Source organism: Rhinolophus hipposideros, assembly GCF_964194185.1.
Source record: "Rhinolophus hipposideros genome assembly, chromosome: 14".
NCBI lineage: Eukaryota > Metazoa > Chordata > Mammalia > Chiroptera > Rhinolophidae > Rhinolophus > Rhinolophus hipposideros.
Window position 1 is genome coordinate 20263237 of NC_138060.1, and position 20605 is coordinate 20283841.

General features: G+C 38.0%; 2 protein-coding genes across 4 annotated transcripts in view; one reads left to right on the forward strand and one right to left on the reverse strand.

Moving 5' to 3' along the window:
- NEK4 (NIMA related kinase 4) overlaps nt 1-20605 on the forward strand; it is a 31399-nt gene that overhangs the window by 346 nt on the left and 10448 nt on the right. For 2 of the 3 annotated variants that reach the window (XM_081073369.1, XM_081073368.1), the window contains exons 2-9: nt 2633-2830; nt 3021-3128; nt 8317-8471; nt 9811-9952; nt 12927-13325; nt 17780-17929; nt 19223-19372; nt 19849-19915. In XM_081073369.1, coding sequence (XP_080929495.1) covers nt 2633-2830; nt 3021-3128; nt 8317-8471; nt 9811-9952; nt 12927-13325; nt 17780-17929; nt 19223-19372; nt 19849-19915 — 1369 coding nt within the window. Of the gene's footprint in view, nt 1-1436; nt 1704-2632; nt 2831-3020; nt 3129-8316; nt 8472-9810; nt 9953-12926; nt 13326-17779; nt 17930-19222; nt 19373-19848; nt 19916-20605 lie in introns of all 3 variants that reach the window. The other variant, XM_081073367.1, reaches the window with a different exon arrangement.
- LOC308507785 (small ribosomal subunit protein uS17-like) lies at nt 10524-11107 on the reverse strand (the record flags this gene model as incomplete). Its single annotated transcript, XM_081073380.1, has 1 exon — nt 10524-11107. The coding sequence occupies exon 1, from the start codon at nt 10998-11000 to the stop codon at nt 10524-10526; it is 477 nt and encodes a 158-aa protein (XP_080929506.1). The 5' UTR covers nt 11001-11107.

Sequence of the window (20605 nt, forward strand, 5' to 3'; positions counted from 1 at the left end):
CAGGGGTTCGCCGAGGGCACCATCCAAAGGAGAGGCCCCAGGGGTGGTCTGAAGGGAACCCACGTGGGGTGCCACTTCCTCAGGGCAAATGGCCCATACCACGAAGACTAGGGCAGACCTTCCTGTAATATGCACTCCGAACGAACACCCTGCAGTTCTCCTTTGGAGTTAATTGGTGGGCTTCATCTGTCCACTTTCCGCCACTCTCCACACTCCTGTGAGATCATGCATTCCCAGGACCTAACACCGTGCCTGGCAAGTGTTACTCCTTGACTGACGCCCCATATGTCTGACCTGGAGACCACCTGACTCACTTAAAACTCGACTCATCACCTTCCTGCCACACCTTCTCTCATGAGCCGCATTTCAGTGAATAGCACCACCAACCAGCCAGTTGCCCAAGCTGGACACCGGGCAGTCATTCTTGACTCCCCACTCCTCCCCACCCCCATTCATCTGTCCACTGAGACAACAGACCTCTTCTCCATCTCCACCAGTACCACCCCAATCCAGGACATCATTGTAAACTATTGTCAAGGCCTCTCACTGGTCTTCCCTGCCACATGACTTGCTCTTCTCCAATCCATCACTTTCATTGCAGTCTTGGTGACTGTTTTAATCTTATATCTAATGTCACGCATTTGCTTAAAGCACTTGATCCCATTACCCTCAGGATAACAAGCCAATTCTTTATTATGGTTTATAAGTAGGGTGATCATACTGTACAATCTGGGACAATTTTGAAACTGAAAGGAAACGCTATTAATAATTATATCAAGACAACAGAGCCCCAGAGAAGCTTAGAGGAGATGTCCACCTAAGTATAAGGCCCTCTCGCCTATTCTGCCTTGTCTCAGGCGATGGTTGCTCTGCCTGGAACAGAAGCTCAGGCATCAGAGATTGATTCAGTAGACAAAGAGGGAGAGATGGTCACTGGATTTTTTGAGTCGAGGGTGGGGTCTAGCTGTAATAATAGCCCCTCACATTTGAGCAGTAGTTTACATTTTGCAAAGCACATTTATGTATGTGTTTGTTGAATAATGAATTGTATGATCTTTCAGTTGATTGAGGGCGATGTTTTAAGTGCTAGAGAATACTGATTTTTTTTTAAGTGGGAATAATTTTGTATGTTGAGGATCAGTGATTTATAACGTTATTGGGCTATCAATCCCTTTGAGTATCTAATGCAACCAATGGACCCATTCTATCTGCAAAAATTTTTTGTGACCGCAGCCTGCTATAAGTCTAACATAAAAAGTTAGTGATAGCAAATGTTTTTTTCAATTTTGTGCTTTGTGAATAACAAAATGACTAGGTTCTTGAATAGGCTTCAGAAGATTGGTTTTAAGGACATTCAGGAGAACCCTTAAATGCTTCTGAACCTATAAAGTTGTATGTTTATTTGCACATTATAAACACACGTGTTTTCTTTGTAGTATGTTATCAAAAAATTGAACCTCCGAAATGCCTCCAGCCGAGAGCGGCGAGCTGCTGAACAGGAAGCCCAGCTGTTGTCTCAGCTGAAGCACCCCAATATTGTCACCTACAAGGAGTCATGGGAGGGAGGGGACGGTCTGCTATACATCGTCATGGGCTTCTGTGAAGGAGGTGATCTGTACCGAAAGCTTAAGGAGCAGAAAGGGCAGCTTCTGCCTGAGAGTCAGGTAGTGGAGTGGTTTGTTCAGATCGCCATGGCTCTGCAGGTACTGTCCAGATTCACAGCATCCCACTTGCTCCAAGGGGACGGGGATAACAGGTGTATTTTAGGAAAATTCTTCCCCAAATGCGTGCATGCAAAAAATGCATGTTTTTTGAAGTGGACCCAGTTGCTCGTGTTGCAGCATTGGAATGTTTCTGAATGAGTGATATCCATATTGAAGTAGGCATGGATTTCATGTCTAATTGGAGGGGAAGCCAGTGCTCTATTCATTTAATGTTTATAGCAAAGTCCATTTTAAGTGCCCTGAGTTGTCAAAGAGCAAGGAATGACCATGTTTGTTACCAGCTGGTCAGCTGTGTCATACTGAAAGATGGTTGGGCTAATTATATGCCTAAACTGTGGGGCTTTAACCCTGTGGCAGAGTGAGTGGAAATGCAAAACATGTTTGTGTTTTAATACACACATATTCAAAAGTGAGACTGTTTATGAAATACCACTCTGGAACTGGGCAGATTTCTCCAGTATTAATTGACCTTGTCGTTTAAATTCTAAGATACTCTCTCTAAATAAAAGTGATCTTGTTATATTTGAAAATATATAAAATCTGGGCAGATTTTATGAGTCTGAGAGGAAATTGCATCTGACTTTGTATAAGTTGTTTTTCTACCTTCAGTGGGAGTTTGTAAGCATGTTTTTTTTTAACTGGATGCATATAATAGTAAACGATATAATGGTCAAGGCACCAGGAAACAATTGTGAATGCTACTGGGCAAATTAATGCATTGAACTTTTTTTTTACTTTGGAAAGTTGTAAATTAGACTTTTTATTTAGAGACTGTAAAATAACAATATTTTGATAGATAGGTAACTAAGGTTCTTTAACTCATGTAATTATTGACGATATGTAAGAAGTCAGGAATAAATAAGTAGATAAGTATATTCACCTTAATGAAATTTTATTTCTCTTTTCAGTATTTGCATGAAAAACACATCCTTCACCGAGATCTGAAAACTCAAAATGTCTTCCTAACAAGAACAAACATCATCAAAGTGGGTGACCTAGGAATTGCCCGAGTGTTAGAGAACCACTGTGATATGGCTAGCACTCTCATTGGCACACCCTATTACATGAGCCCTGAATTGTTCTCAAACAAACCCTATAACTATAAGGTAGGATTGGGCTGTGTATACCAGCTTACCTTGCCTCTAGGACAGTATTCATAATTTCAAAGCCCATCAGAATACTGAAAGTCAAAGAATTCTCTGTGAATTGGTTTAAGGAAAATGTCTTATCTTTTTTTAAGAGGAAAAATATAAATAAGGCATCCTGACATATAACCATTTACTTTTTCTTTTCTAGTCTGATGTTTGGGCTCTGGGATGCTGTGTTTATGAAATGGCCACCCTGAAGCATGCTTTCAATGCAAAAGACATGAATTCTTTAGTTTATCGGATTATTGAAGGAAAGGTAAAGTATATTCTGGAACTAATTGTGTTTAATATTTGGAGCAAGGTTAATTTAATACAGCTTTGTAAGTAGCTACTGGCAAAAGTGAGTAATCAATGATGTTGGGTGGATAGTTAAGAATTGTGGGTCCTTTCTGTGGGGAAGGTTTAACTAGAGGAGAAGGAATTGATCATTTCTTAATATTAATTTGTAAAAGTGGCTTAATAGCTCTGAGGAATTGGCTTTTTGAAATCCACTACCTGTTGCCACGGGACATGCAGGTGCCCTGAGATACTATGGATAGCTTCTTCTACGCAGCTTATGGTTAAATGAGCCCCATTTAAAATGAGTCCACTCTGTTGGAACTCGTTGCTCCTTTGATAATCATCACAGTCTCCAGTAACCAGTTAAGAATTGCAGAAAGCATTGTGTATGATACGGATGCCAAGTGACCAACTTTATATGTTAGTTCCATGAGGCTAGTTGCCTTCTGCAGTGTCAAGCTTCCACGTACCATTAAGTTTAAGGCTATAAATTACCCACTGATTTTATTATCACACCAAGGCTCATTTAATTTAAAAAAAAAAACTTATTAAAATATAGCTAACATACATTATTATATTAGTTTCAGGGGTACAACATGGTTATTCAACACTTATGTACCTAAAGAAGTGATCACAGGATAAGTCCAGTAACCACCTGACACTGTGCCATGCTATGACAATATTATTGACTATATATTCCCTATGCTGTACATTATATCCCCATGACGTAATTGTTTTATACCTCAAAATTTGGACCTCTTATTCCCTTCACCTTAACCCCCCTTTTTTAATTTTTCAATTACAGTTGAAATTCATTATTATTTTATATAATTTCAGGTGTATAGCATAGTGGTTAGACATTTATATAACTTAAAAAGTAATCCCCCTAACTAGTCTAGTACCCACCTGGCACCATACATAGTTATTACTATATTATTGACTATATTCTCTATGCTTTACTCTACAACCCCATGACTACTTTGTAAGAACCAGTTTGTACTTCTTAATCCCTTCCCCTTTTTCACCTTCCCCAACCCCCCAGGCCCCCTCCCATCTGGCAACCATCAAAATGTTCTCTGTATCTATGAGTTTGTTTCTGCTTTGTTTGTTTATTTTGTTCTGTATATTCTACATATAAGCGAAATCACTTTGCATGTGTCTTTCTCTATCTAGCATATTCTACTCAGCATAATATTCTCCTGGTTATCTGCCTCTGCAGATGGCAAGAACCCATTGCATTCCATGGCCAAGCAATATTCCACTGTATATATGTACCACCTCCTCTATCCATTCATCCATCGATGGGCATCCAGGCTGCCTCCACATCTTGGCCATTATAAACAATGGTATAATGAATGTATGGATGCCCACGTCTCCTTGAATTATCGTTTTGGGTTTCTTCAGATAAATACCAGGAAGTGGGATTACTGGGTCTTTCTTTGTTTTTGTTATAGCCTTTGTTTTAATATTTATTTTGTTTGGTATAATTATTGCTACCTAGTTATTTTTTTTCCATTTCTATTTTCATAAAATATCTTTTTTCTTCCCTTCACTTTCAGTCTGTGTGTGTCTTTTGATCTGAAGTGAGTCTCTTGTAGGCAGCATATGTAAGGATCTTGTGTTCTTATCCATTCAGCCACCCTATGTCTTTTGATTGGAGCATTTAATCCATTTACATTTAAGGTAATTATTGATAGATATGTACTTATTGCCATTTTATTATTCATATTTTTTATCTTTTATCTTTTTTTTTTCTTTATTTTTTGTCTTAAGTCCCTTTAAGATTCCTTTTAGTATTGGTTTGGTGGTGAATGAACTCCTTTAGCTTTTTCTTGTCTGGGAAGTTCTTTATGTCTCTTTTGATTCTAAATGATAGCTTTGTTGGGTAGAATAATCTTGGTTATAGGTCCTTGCGTTTTATCACTTTGAATATTTTGTGCCAATCCCTTCTGAGATGCATAGTTTCTGTTGAGAAATCAGCTGACAGTCTTATGAGAGCTCCCTTGTAGGTAACTAACTGCTTTTCTCTTGCTGCTTTAAGATTCTTTCTTTGTCTTTAATCTTTGGCATTTTAATTATGTGTCTTAGTGTGGGCCTCTTTGGGTTTATCTTGTTTGGGACTCTCTGTGCTTCCTGGGCCTGTATATCTCTTTCTTTCTCCAGGTTAGGGAAGTTTTCCATTATTATTTCTTTAAATAGGTTTTCAGTTGCTTGCTTTCTATCTTCTCCTTCTGTACCCCTAAGATGAAAATATTGATAGGCTTGATATTGTCCCAGAGACCCCTTAAACTATCCTTATTTTTTGGTGTTCTTTTTGCAGTTCTGATTAGGTGTATTCTGCTACCTTCTACATCATTGATTCAGTTCTCTGCTTCATCAAAACTACTCTTGATTCTCTCTAATGTATTCTTCATTTCAGTTATTGTATTCTTTATCTCTGACTGGTTCTTTTTTTATGTTTTCTATCTCTATTTTTATGTTTCCTATCTCTTTATTGAAGTTCCCACTGAGATCATTGAGTATCCTTATAACCAGAGTTTTGAACCCTGCATTGGATAGATTGCTTGTCTCTATTTTGTTTAGTTCTTTTTTTGGAGATTTGTTCTGTTCCTTAATTTAGGACATGTTACTTTTCTTTCTTTTCTTTTTTGGAGAAAGTCAGCTGACGCTTTATGCTTTATTGCTTTGTGGGGGAGGTGCTCAGGAGCTGTTGGTGGGGTGAGCCCACTTCCTCATCAACGTCACAGACTTCTGGCTACACAGAATGGCACTGGCTCTGCAGATGGTGGCCATGCACAAGTCCAAGCAGTATTTGTTCTTGTGGATCATGTGCCAGATGCTGCTGAAGGTAGTCTGGGCATTCTCGTTGATGGTGGTCCACACATAGAAGGTGGCCAGCTTTTGCTGGCTTGATCTCTGCTTTATGACAACCACGTCACCTTTGCCATTGGCTGCTGGCTCCACACCCACCATCTTGCAGTGAATCAGCCCATTGTAGCAGAAGGTGTTGTGGGCCTTCAGATTATTGGGCTTGGTGTTATAAGTCTGCTTGTTCCTTTTGGTCAGGAAGCTGGAGCAGTTGCACACAACCATCCATTGCTTGTTTGGGTTTTGTGAACCTTTGAGAGATTTTAGGAAACTCCACAGCATGCGTCAAGATAGGCATTTGTATGGAAAAGCCACTGGAAGAGGCTTGAGTGTTTCCAGAAGTTGGGTGGGGTGGGGTCTCAGGGAATCACCAGGGCGATGTGGATGAATGGTGTTAGCCAGGTTGATGGTGATTCAGATATGGCAGCTGACTGTGTTTCCATGCCGGGCTGGGGAGGGCTCAACAGAGAAACAATGGATTCTTGTAGCACTTCTGTCTGGAAGAAAGCTGCCAGTCTAGCCCTCGCCCTGAAACCAGACAACTCAGTACCTGCCATATGTCCCTCATGTCTTTCTAGCTATTGCTCCATCACTGGCGCTCAGAGTAAGTGAGTCCATCAGCGAGTAAGTCCATGCACGGGCCCTTTAAGAAGAGTGCCTGGGACTGCAGCTGCCTCTGTCTCACCCAGCCACGATTTCCACTGGTTTTTACAGCCAAAAGTTATGGGGACTTTTCTCCCCAGCACTGGAACCCTAGGCTGGGGAGCCTGGTGTGTGGCTGGGACCCACTTGCTCCTCCGGGGCTGTGTGAAGGGATCTCCACAACTGAGATATCCTTCCCAATTTTTAACAGTCACACACATGCGTGTGGGACTAGCCCATTCCACATCTGCCCCTCCTACCAGTCTTGAGGTAGCTTGTTCTGTATGTCCTTAAAGTAGGACTTCTGTTCAGTTAGAATCCAGGCAATTCTCAATGATGATTGTTCTGTAGTTTAGTTGTAATTTTGATGTGGTTGTGACAGGAGGCAAGCACAGCATTTATTTACTCTGCCATTCTGACCGGGGATCTTTCATTTAATTTTTTAATTTGAGAAATATTGAAAAAGAAAAAGTAAAATTTGCCCATAATTCTATTAGTTAAAGAATCAAACAAGAAAGGAGAGAGGGGCCGGCCCGGTGGCTCAGGTGATTAGAGCTCTGTGCTCCTAACTCTGAAGGCTGCCGGTTCAATTCCCACATGAGCCAGTGGGCTCTCAACCACAAGGTTGCCAGTTCAATTCCTCGAGTCCTACAAGGGATGGTGGGCAGCGCCTCCTGCAACTAAAGATTGAACATGGCACCTTGAGCTGAGCTGCCGCTGAGCTCCCAGATGGCTCGATTGGTTGGAGCGCATTCTCTCAACCACAAGATTGCAGGTTTGACTCCCGCAAGGGATGGTGGGCTGCGCTCCCTGCAACTAGCAACGGCAGCTGGACCTGGAGCTAAGCTGCGCCCTCCACAACTTAGACTGAAAGGACAACAACTTGAAGCTAAATGGCACCCTCCACAACTAAGATTGAAAGGACAACAACTTGACTCAGAAAAAAAAAAAAGTCCTGGAAGTACACACTGTTCCCCAATAAAGTCCCGTTTCCCTTCCCCAATAAAATCTTTTAAAAAAAAGAAAGGAGAGAAATTTTCCTCTCTTATCCATTTTTATCCTCCGGAGATAACCATTGCTAACAATTGATGCATGGCCTTCTTCTCTTTTCCTGTCTTATACAGACATGACTCTAGCACCCTATACACACAGATACTTTAAAAAAGTAAGCTGAAATGGAAGCAGACTGTACACATTGGTACACAACTTGTTTTTTTGACTTAATATCTGAGGGACATCTTTCCAGGGTAGTACCTGTACTCATTTTATAAGAGGCTGCCTGGTATTTTATTAGAAGGCTGTACCATAGTCTAGTTCACAAGTCCGTTATGGACATTGAAGTTGTTTCCAGTTGTTTACTACCGCAAGCACGATACTGCAGTGACTATCCCAGTACGTAAATCTTTCGGTACTCAAGCCCTTATTTCTGAAGGAGAGAGTCCTCAAATGGGATTGCTGGTTTGAAGGATATAGTTTTATAATCTTACAGCCTGCTAGTATAACCAGGACACCAGTACACTTTCTGTAGACCAATCAATACAGTGGTTATTTTCTGCTAATGTGTATAATGACTTAAAATAACTATTAGAAAACTTTTACCTTCATTTACTTTACAAGACCATTAGTCATAATTACAGTATTATTTCTCTTTGTAGCTGCCACCAATGCCGAAAGATTATAGCCCAGAGCTGGCAGAACTGATAAGAACAATGCTGAGCAAAAGGCCTGAAGAAAGACCCTCTGTGAGGAGCATCCTGAGGCAGCCTTACATAAAGCGCCAAATCTCCTTGTTTTTGGAGGCCACAAAGGCGTAAGATATTTCCCTTGCAAATAGCTGGGCTATATAGATGGAATAAAAGAGGGTGGTTTCTATAATTTTCATGTGCAAGAATTTATGGTGAGTTTCTTTTAAACATAAAATTAAATTGCATGATTATGTGGTAAGATTTGTTTAATTGCTAAAATCAGAAATTTAAAGAACCACTTTACCCTTCCTCAGAGGGTTCTAAGACATTGAATTTGTCTTGTAAAGAGACATGTTTTAGAAACCATGTTAAAATGAGAGATTATCTAAGAAACCTATTATAATACATTATTTACTATGTGAGATAATAGTCACATCTAAAATATAGTGCTAAAATTTCTGAGATCTTTCATAAAGTTCCTTCTTTACTCATAACTTCTCAAGAGAAAAATAATTTATTTCTTGGGCTTGTAGGTCCTGTCTTCACTAAACAGTTGTTCCAGGAGCTAAGACTTAGGGCTGGACAAGACCTTCACAATCTCTGCCTTGTGACAGGTTAAATTTGGGAGGCAATGCCAGAAAGGCCTCAGGGGATAAAGAAAGACCATCTTTTTGTTTATTTGTCTATAATTTCCCACCAAACAGACCTTTGGCATTCCATCTGCAGTGCTGGTCTTTATGCTTCCCTTAACTTTTCCAGAGGTTTAGCCCAGTTGTAGAAACGTCACACTAAAACAGTTGGGGATATTATTTCTGTATACATTTATTGTGCAAGTCAAGGCTGAGTATGCCAATCATTTTTACTCTCAAACGTGGCAAAGCAGTTGTGGTAGTATTAAAAACATGTGAAACTTGAAAATTATTCTGGTACTTCTATAGTATGTGAGGCAATTTCTGAGAGATTTTTTTATTTCAGAATAATTTTGTATTTACAGAAAAGTTACAGAGATAGTGCAGAGACTTGCTGCATGCCCACTACCCAGTGTCTCCTATCATTAACAGTTTGTATTACAATGGTACATTTATTCGTACTGAGAACCCAACATCAGCACCTTACTGTTGACTAAACTCCAGACTTATTCGGCTTTTCCCAGTTTTTCCACTAATACACTTTTTCTGTTCCAGGATCCAGTCTAGGAGATTATATTAGATTTAATCTTCATGTCTCCTTAGTGAACTTGGGTCTGTGACAGTTTTCATTTTCTTTATCTTTCATGACCTTGATTGTTTTTGAATAGCACTGGTCAAGTGTTCTGTGGTGTACCCCTGGTTTTCAGAAGACTGTTCTCTACAAATTGAGTAGTTTTATAAGGGACTGTAATGCATACACACATTTCCTCATATGTATATAAACCTTAAATCTTTACTATATTGATAACTTTTTCTTCTTTTCTTTGTCATAAAGAAAAACCTCCAAAAATAATATTAAAAATGGTGGCCCTAAATCCAAGCCCGTTGCTTCCACGGTTTCTGAAAAGGCTGAATCAAGTCATGAAGTAGTTCCCCCTCAACCACACTCTTCTCAGGGCTTCAAGACATATGTAATGGTATGTTTCTTTCTCTTTTTTTAAATAATTTTTTAAAAAGTTTTTATTGGGGAACAGTGTGTTTCTCCAGGGCCCATCAGTTCCAAGTCGTTGTCCTTCAATCTAGTTGTGGAGGGCGCAGCTCAGCTCCAAGTCCAGTTGCCATTTTCAGTCTTTAGTTGTAGGGGGCGCAGCCCAGCTCCAAGTCCAGTTGCCATTTTCAATCTTTAGTTGCAGGGGGCGCAGCCCACCATCCCATGTGGGAATTGAACCCGCAACCTTGTTGTTGAGAGCTCGTGCTCTAACCAACTGAGCCATCCGGCCGACCCTCTGGAAGCTCAGTGGCAGCTCGTTGTCTTCAATCTAGTTGTGGAGGGTACAACTTACTGGCCCATGTGGGAATCGAACTAGCAACCCTGTTGGTAAGAGCTTGCGCTCTAACCAACTAAGCCATCTGGCCGCCTGTTTCTTTTCAAAGGGTACGTGTTTTAGAAACTGTATTAAAATGACAGGTTATCTAAGCAAATGATTTTATTTTCTTTACTGAGAAAATAACTTTATTTTCTTCAGTGGAATGAGCAGGTATCCAGTCTCAGAATTTCTGGAATTGCTTCTTCGTGCCTGCAGCCTTGGTGACCTTGAGCACGTTAAAGCGCTCAGTCTTGCTCAGGTGTCGGCACTCACCCACTGTGACAATGTCACCAATCTGGACATCTCTGAAGCAGGGGGATAGGTGCACAGACATGTTGCTGTGACGCTTCTCAAAGCGGTTGTACTTTCGGATGTAGTGGAGGTAGTCTCGGCGGATGACAGTGGCCCTCTGCATCTTCATCTTGGCTACCAGGCCAGATAGGATGTGCCCTTGGATGGAGACATTACCAGTAAACGGGCATTTCTTGTCAATGTAGGTGCCCTCAATGGCCTCCTTGGGTGTCTTAAAGCCCAGACCAATGTTCTTGTAGTACCGCAGAAGCTTCTCTTTGCCAGTTTCTCCAAGCAGGACCCTCTTCTTATTTTGAAAGATGGTTGGCTGCTTTTGGAAGGCACGCTCAGTCTGAATGTCTGCCATGTTCACAGGCACCTGAAAACAAAAAGAGCAAGTTATTTTATGTGAAATGCTTAGTTAGGCTTTACTGGAGATTCTGTTGTGTAATTAATTGGTATTGTAAAGGAAGAGTACAGGTGAGGGTGATTCATTTAGCCCACTTTATCCAAACTGCCCAAGAAGTCAGTGCTATAATAACTTTATTCTAACAAATCTTTTATTGAGGTGAAATTTATATAACATAAAGTTAACCATTTTAAAGTGAATAATTAATTGCATTTAGTACATACACAGTGTTGTGCAACCATCCTCTATCTAGTTCCAAAACATTTTTACGTCACCCCAAAAGGAAACCCCATACCCATTAAGTAGTCATCCTCATTTCCTTTCAGCCCCTGGGAACCACCGATGTGTTTTCTGTCTCTATGGATTTCCCTATTCTAGATATTTCATATAAATGGAATCAAAGAGTATGTGACCTTTTTTGTCTTGGCTTCTTTCACTTAGCATAATGTTTTTGAGGTTCATCCATGTAGCATGTATCAATACTTCACTTATTTTTATATATGCATAATATCCCATTGTAAGTATATACTATAATTAGTTTATGCATTCAGTCTTTGTTGGACCTTGGCTTATTCTCACCTTTTGGCTATTGCTATGATCATATGTATACAAGTATTTGTTTGAGTACCTGTTCTCAATTCTTTGGGGTATATACCTAGGAGTGGAATTGCTGGGTCATATGGTAATTCTATCTTTAACTTTTTGAGGAACCACCACACTGTTTTCCATAGCAGTTAGACTATTTTATATTACTAGCAGTCCACGAAGAGTTCCAATTTTCACAACCTTGCCAACTCTCGTTATTTCTGTTTTTCTGATTTTAGCCATCCTAGGAGATGTGAAATGGTATCTCATTGTAGTTTTGATTTGCATTTCCCTAATGACTAATGACATAGCATCTTTTCACAAAAGTATTGGCCATTTGTATGCCTTCCTTGAAAAATGTCTACTAATCCTTTGCCAATTTAAAACAAAAATTTTTTTTTTGTCATTGAGTTCTAAGAGTTCTTTCTATATTCTGAATATTAGGCCCTTATGATTTACAAACATTTCCTCTCATTCTGTAAGTTATTTTTTCATTTTCTTGCTAATGTCCTTTTATGCACAAAAGTTTTTGATTTTGATGAAACCCAGTTTATCTCTTTTTTTGTTGCTGTTGCTCATGCTTTTGGTGCCACATATAAGAATTGCTTGCCAAATCCAAAGTCATGAAGATGTATGCCTGTGTTTTCTTCTCGGAGTTTTATAATTTTAGCTCTTATATTTAGGTCGTTGACCCATTTTTAATTTTTTTATTATGGTAAAATATAACACAAAATTTGCCATTTTGAACCATTTTTAAGTGTACATTTAGTGACCTTAATTATATTAAGTGTTGCACAACCATCACCACTATCTTCCAAAACGCTTTGATCATTCTAAACAAAAACTCTGTACCCATTGAGCAACAACTCTCCATTTTTCCTACTCCCGGCCTTGGTAACCTCTGATCTACTTTCCATCTCTATGAATTTGACTGTTCTAGGCATCTCATGTAAGTGGAACTATATAATACTTGTAGCATGTGTCAGAACTTCATTCCTTTCTATGGCTTTATATGTTCCACTATGTATACCGCAATTTGTTTTATCCATTTATCTGCTAATAGACATTTAGGTGGTTTACACTTTTTGGCCATTGTGAATAATGCTGCTATAAACATTGGTGCACGAGTACCTGTTTAAAGTCCCAAATTTCAGTTCTTTGGGGTAGGAGTGGGATTTCTGGGTCATATGGTAATTCTATGTTTTAACTTTCTGAGTTAAAATTTTGTTGTCTTTTGAGTTAAAATTTGTATATTGTGTGAGGAGTTCTGTAATAACTTGGAAGCATGTTTTCACTCAGGATAAAGACAAAGGTTTATCCGAGGAGAAACACATAGTCATTGGCCCCTTGAAGACACCTGCAAGTCTGAAAGGCCACCCCTGTAAACCAGACATGAGGAGCACCACAGAATCACTAGCCACAATCAGTAGAGTGAATATTGACATCTTACCTGCAGAAGGGGACTTGAGTGATGGCTTAACTCAAGAAAATGAGCCAAGACACTTAGCTGACTCTAAGGAGCTAGAAGGTAAATGCAATATTTCTCAAGTGAAAGAGAGGCTACAGGATGACACTAAGTCCAGCACTCGACCTGGAAACCTGATTCCTACGTGGTCCTCTGACAATGTCACTGGGGAAAGGAATGACCCAGTGAAGACTCTGCAGTCCCTGAACAAAGACCAAAAGCCAAAGGACCAGGTGAGTGATATGCATGAGGTTCTGGTTTCAGAGAGAAGACTGGAAAGTGCAGTTATAAAGGTGTGGGTTGTGTTGTTTGGTCGTGCTCTAGTTGTTGTTTTAGGAAAATCAGCTGTTCTGTGTACCAGTTTAAACATAATAGAAACCAAAGGATGAGACCTGAGGGATTTAGGTCTCTTCTTGCCCTGGCATAGGGTACTTGATGGAAGCATGCTGTTTGTATGTTTTTCCTATTTCTGTATCACTCGTCCTTAGTCCTCCAATTGATGGATAGTTCCAACAGATAGTGTCACATTCCTTCTTTCTTTTGAAGAGTTAGTGGATTGATCTTGATTTCTTAAGTTCAGGAATAAAAAATATATTATGTGTTAGAACCAAAGGGGAAGGAAGAAGAGAAGAAAAGGAAAGGAATGAAAGAATTTTGATACTGAGAGACTATTCTCAGCAAATTTAATGGTTATCTTTTACTTGAACTTGGAAAGAAGCCTAAATTAGATGCAGAATGGTAATAACTGAGGATTGGAGAAAAAGCCAGAACATTTGATTAACTTTACTTTTTTATGTGTAAAATATTTAAAAAATGTATTTAATAGGTATATTGATTATATTTTATAATCTATGCTATATATAGATTTGAATTTGATTTATTGCATGTTTTATTTAGCATATTTTATATAAACATAGTAAAACTATTTTATATGTTTATATTTGAATGTTTTTAATGAAGTTTTGTTTTTGTGGAGAAATGCATGTATAATGCTCTTGTCATTTTAAGTCATTGGATTGAGACCAATATATAGTCTTAAGCGTTCTCTGAACACTGGAATCATAGTACCTTATAGATAAAACTATATTTGTTCTGCTTTGGCTGTCAAATTCACTTTAATTTTTTCCATTTTTTAATTTTTAAAGTACTGAATCGGTGGTTTTTAGTATATTCACAAAGTTCTGCAATCATCACTACTGTCTAATTCCAGAACATTTACATCACCTCAATGTCTCTATTTCTCCTTGCTCCTAGCTGCCAGCACCCATTTGTCTATATGGATTTGCCTATTCTGAGCATTTCATATAAGTAGAATCGTACAATATATGGCCTTTTTTGTATGGCTTCTCTTACTTACCATAATGTTTTCAAGGTTTATGCACATTGTAGCATGTACCGGTATTTCATTTCTTTTTATTGCCAAATAAATTTTACTGTATGTATATACCATATTTTATTTATCCATTAATCAGTTGATGAACATTTGGGTTGTTTTTGGCTACTATGGATAATGCTGCTGTGAATATCTTGTACAAATTTTTGTGTGGACATGTTTTCAGTTCTCTAAGGTAAATACCTGGGAGTGAAATTGCTGGGTCATATGGTAACTCTGTTTAACTTTTTGAGTTGTTTTCCAAAGCAACTATAATGTTTTACTTCCCACCAGCAATATATGAGTTGCAATTTCTCCACATCTTCACCAGCACTTCTTGTTTTCCGTTTTTGCTAAATCCTAGCTGTCCTAGTAGGTGTGAAGTGGTATCTTATTGTGATTTTTATTTGCATCTCCCTAATGACTGACGAATGATGCGGAGCATCTTTTTATGTTGGCCATTGGTGGCCATTGGTGTACTTACTTTGGAGAAATATCTGTTCAGATCCTATGCCCATTTTTTTAGTTGGTTTATCTCTTTATTGTTGAGTTGTAAGAATTCTTTATTCTAGATGTCAGTCTCTTACCAGATAAAAGGTTTGAAATTATTGTCTCTCATTCTGTGGATTGTCTTTTACTTTCTTGATGGTGTCCTTTCAAGCACAAAAGTTTTTGATTTTGATGAAATCCAATTTTTTGTTGTTGTTGCTTGAAGATTTACTCCTATGTTGTATTCTAAGAGTTTATAGTTTTAGTTCTGATATTTAGGTCTATGATTCATTTTGAGTTAATTTTTGTGTATGGTGTGAAGAAGGGGTCCAACTTCACTCTTTAGTATGTGAATATTCAGTTATCCCAGGACCATTTATTAAAAAGTTATTCTTTCCCCCATTGAATTGTCTTGTCACTCTTGGTTAAAAATCAGTAGATCATAAATATAATGGTTTATTTCTAGACTCTTAGTTCTGTCCCACTGATTTCTATGTCTATCCTTAGGTCAGTAAGACACTGTCTTAATTATTATAATTTCGTAGTAAGTTTTGAAATAGGGAAGTTTGTCTTCCATCTTTATTCTTATTTTTCAATGTTTTGGCTATTTTGGATCCTTTGAATTTCCCTATGAATTTTAATATCAGCCTGCCAATTTCTGAAAGAAAAAGGGGGGGGGACTGCGATTTGACAAGGATTGCATTGAATCAGAATATTGCTATCTTAATATGTCTTCCAGCCCATGAACATAGGGTGTCTTTCAATTTATTTATGTCTTCTTTAATTTCTTATAATGATATTTCATTGTGTTTAGTGAACAAGTCTTGCATTTCTTTTGTGAAATTTTAAGTATTTTATTCCTTTTGATACTATTGTGTTCTTAATTTCATTTTCACAGTGTTCATTGCTTATGTATAGAAATACGTTTGATTTCTATATATTGATCTTATATCCTACAGGCTTGCTGAGCTCATTTATTGGTTCTAACAATTTTTTTACAGTAGATTCCTTAGGATTTTCTGAATATAAGATCCTGTCATCTGTGAATACAGGTAGTTTTCCTTCTTCCTTTCCAATCTGGATTGCCTTTATTTCTTTTTCTTGCCTAATCACCCTGGCTAGAACCTCTAGTACATGTTGGATAGAAGTGCTGAGAGTAAACATCCTTATCTTGTTCCTGGTCATATTCATTTATTACATCAGACTTTTAGAGCAGCTTTTTTGTTTGATAGAATTTTATGTCTAGCATCTCCTCTTTTTATGTTGTTATTGTTTTTAAAAGTGGAAGAACTTTTTTCAGCACAATTAGATTTCATGGAGAAATCCCCTATGTCATTTGTTCTGTCACTCTTGTGCTTGTATAAGCTTCATTTTAAGCAGCCTATGCTTATTACCAGCAGAGAAACATTTACTTCAATCTTCAGAATTATATCAATCATTGTTTATTATTTTGGTCTTCTTGCTTAGCTTGCTTATTATGTGATAAGATTGTAAAATTTAATCATTTCCTATATTTTATATATAATGTTAGGTGTACTCTTGGAAGAATAAATTTAACAAATTATCTTACCTACAGGAGTCACTGTTTTGTGTTTGCCAGAGGATCTAAATGATAGATGATAGTGTCTTAATGATAATGGCTCTTAGAAGCAATTTCACCTTGTATTAATATCACATTGTTCTTTTTTTCTTACTAAAATGTACCACATAGAGGGCTCTTGATAAAAATTGTTGATTGAATCATATTCAATAACCAGTGTCCATCTACTTGAAAACCTAGATATTCTAATAGTTAAAAATTGTTTCAAAAATTTAAGAATCTATTTTATTTTAATGTTTAGTATGAATTAGTTTCTAAAACCAGCTATCCCAATCAAATACTACATCCTTGGTGATCTTTATAACTTAATAGGTAATTTATTTTGTTGTTACTACTGCTACCGTTTCCCCGAAAATAAGACCTAGCTGGACAATCAGCTGTAATGCATCTTTTGGAGCAAAAATTAATAACTGTTCTTATTTTACTATGAATGGTTATTATATTATATTATATTTATTATACCAGGTCTTATAGTAAAATAAGACCGGGTCTTATATTAATATTAATGCTCCAAAAGACACATTAGAGCTGAGTGTCTGGCTAGGTCTTATTTTCGGGGAAACACAGTAGTAATAGCTCTGATATTTTTAAGCATCTAATATATCTAGTATCTAATATGTGCTAGACATAGTCCTAAGTACTTTAGTGCACCATCTTCACTAATCCTCTAATAGTCAGACAAATGTGTGAGGCCTTATACCTATTTATAGACGAATAAACTGAGGTTCAGGAAGATTAAGATTCTCAGATATGACGCCATCTAACTCCAAACTCAGTGCTCTTTTCATGTTGCTTTAAAAAGCATTTTTCATGATGCACCCAAATTACTGATGTTTACTTGGAAGTTTGTATATATCAAATTGGATTTCATTTAAAATATTTCTTATTTTTCTGGAATAGAAAACCTATTAAAAGTTATGAAAAGGTATTTTTAAAAAAAACTAAATCAAATATCAGTAGTTTCAGGTTAATAACAATACGAATAATTTAATTAAAATATTTTTCCTAATTTGGGAAAAGAAAAAAAGCCAGAACATATGAATAACTGATGTTAGCATTTGTCTTTGCCTGTCAACACTGCAAATAAGCATTTATTTTGAGAAAGACAACTCTTCCTTCTCATTTTCATTTTGAATTTTAAAAGTAGGTATGGAGGGTTTGACCATTTAGAAATTCAAGAGGCTATAACATTATTTTGTTTTTTTCTTTGTTTTGTTTTTTGTAAGGATAAAGTTGCTGGTGAATGTATTACAGAAAAAGAGGACAGAATCCACCCACGTTTACAGGCACAGCGATCTGGGTCTGAACCTTCCCTATCTCGACAGAGACGGCAAAAGAAAAGAGAGCAGACTGAGCACAGTGGGGAAGAGAAACAGGTTGGCTGAGACCTCTTTGAAATAAGTCATTGTGCTGCTGCTTGGGAAGTGGACTTTAGGAATCTCAATTTCTATTTAAAATGATTAACAGTTGCCAAAAGGGCACACAAGAAATTGAAGGAACATGAGAAGGGTGACGATGGCAAGATGCTGAGTATTAGTTTTCAAATGTCAGTGAGTTGGAAGCAGAATAAGGATTTTATTTTCCTCAGCAGAGATGGGGATCATTTGGAGAGTTAGAGAAATAGGCTGATGGTAAATCTCTGATCCTTCTCGTTTTATGGAAGAAAAGTTTCTCCTCCATCTTCTGCATAAAATCGTGTTGATACCTCATTTTTTTTTCTTTGAGATATTACACCTCATTTCTTTTTTAATTGTTTTTTTTACACTTCATTTCTTTTTTTTCTTTTTAAAATTTTAAAAATTATTTTATATTTCAACTACAGTTGATGTACAATATTATATCATTTCCAGGGGTACAACACAGTGATTAAACATTTATATAACTTACGAAGCAAACAGCCAATAAGTCTAGTACCCATCTGATACCAGACATAGTTATTACAATGTTATTGACTATATTCCCTATGCTGTACTTTACATCCCCGGGACTGTTTTCACATCTGGCAATTTGTACATATTAATCCATCCCCCCTATTCACCCATCCCTCCTACCCCACTCCCATCTGTCAACCATTAATTTGTTCTCTGTATCTATGAGTTTGTGGAAACTTAAAGGATTTAAATACAACGTAAACCCCATTAACTAGGACACTGAGAAGATAGTGAAGTCTAAATGACAGTTTTGTTTGTTTGCGAAAATAGTTGGCAGGTATTTAGGGAGGAACCATGTTATGATCTCTTACCCTCATTGTTGTTGATTATCTTCCTAAAATGCCTGTTCCACCATTTTGCCTCAAGAATAAGGGATGGCATTGGGACCGCCTGGTTGAGTAGCAACGCCTAGGATAACCTGCTATGCAGAACAGCAGCAGCTCTGGCCCAGGGTTCTGGAACTGTAGCCAGAGCAGAGTGAGCTGACCTGCTCCTAAGCCCAGGAAGGTTTGGAGGGTACACCTCATTTCTTGAAGTAGCTTTCACAGGCACCCTCTCATAAGCTTCTTAGGTGATCATTCACTTTTGGCAGAGTTTCTTTCTCCAAAATTGCAGTGTTTTGAAGTTTTTGGGAGTAAATCACTGTCAAATACATAGGAGACGTACTGATGGGAGAACTTTTGAGGTGGGTTATTATCATATGAAACTGATCATCTCCTCCCCTTTTAATTATCTAAGTTCCAAGAGGCTCCTCCTCACCTTTTGCCTTCTCTTCCCACTGTTGGAAAAGTGGATGTCACATCACCCCAAAAGAAAACTGAAAACCAAAGTCGAGTGGTCACTGGGTGCATGAGCAGTCTGAGGAGCAGTGAGATGTCATCATCAAAGGTTTGTGGGAAGTTATGTTGGATTTTTTTTAAACCTTCTTATAGAGCTTTTTTGGTTATAAAATCCTGCATATGTTGTGATGTTTTATATTAGAACATCTTAGCCCTGCTTTTTGCCAAACACTGGAAGGGATAAATTTGTGATTCTCAGCAGAAGCATTGATTGAAACAAACAGATTCTATAGTCTCAGAGATGGTCACTTGTGGTTAACTAAGGAGACCAAGCAGATTCTGAATGGAGGAAATGCAAAATTCCCTAATTGCCCTTTTAAAAATACGTAGAATACTTCCCAGAAATGAGGGCTGTGATCAGTGCTTGCTAGTAGTTGTGACCCTGTTGCAGACTGGTTTCAAATGGACACTCCTTTAAAAGTCTGTGCAAGGCCTTTTCCTCTAGTGCTGGATGATTCATCATGCATTGTAGGTGTTACAAGAATAGTGAGTAGAAGTGGAAATAATTCTGACTTTCTTCAAAAGGATCGACCATTATCAGCAAGAGAGAGGAGGCGACTAAAGCAGTCACAGGAAGAGATACTCCCTTCAGGTAAAGTTGTTCTCTTTCCTTCATCTGTTGGAGGTTGTTAGTATACCTCATGTACGTAAGCATTGGTTCTGATTGTGAAGTGCTAAGAATTTTTAAGCATCAATAATACATTTGGGAGACTAAGAAATTTATTTCTTAGTCTAGCCTTTAAAAACAAATCAGCATAGGCTGTTGGATCTGGAACTTGTATTATCAGTGGAAGAGGATATTAAGAAGAGAGCAAGAGGGGCTTTGAGTGGCAATAACTCTTGGGAGACTTCAGACAAGAAAATGGGTGTTTAGTTTGTCTCCATGTACAGAGTCTGATGGTCAAAGAAGTGCTGTCTTCTCAGGAACAGAGAAAGGAAGCCAGAAGAATGATGCTGCCCAGGGCTGAGGGCTGTGATCATTCCTATTACTATTATCTAAAGACAGTACTAGCAGTTTCCATTTATTGAATGCTAGCTATGTCTCATGCATTATGGTAAGCATGTTAAGGGCCTTATCTCGTTTCATATTTACTGTCAAAGGCAGGCAGCATTATCCCCATTTTGCAGCTGAGGAAACTGAGGCTCAGAGAGGTTGAGTATCTTGCCCAAGATCACAGAGCTGGAAGACCTAGAGCCAAGCTTTGAAGTGTCAGATACCAGAGTGATGATTAATGTGCTCTCCGAGTTACTTCTCGGCCAGCCCTTGCTGGGGTATCTTCCA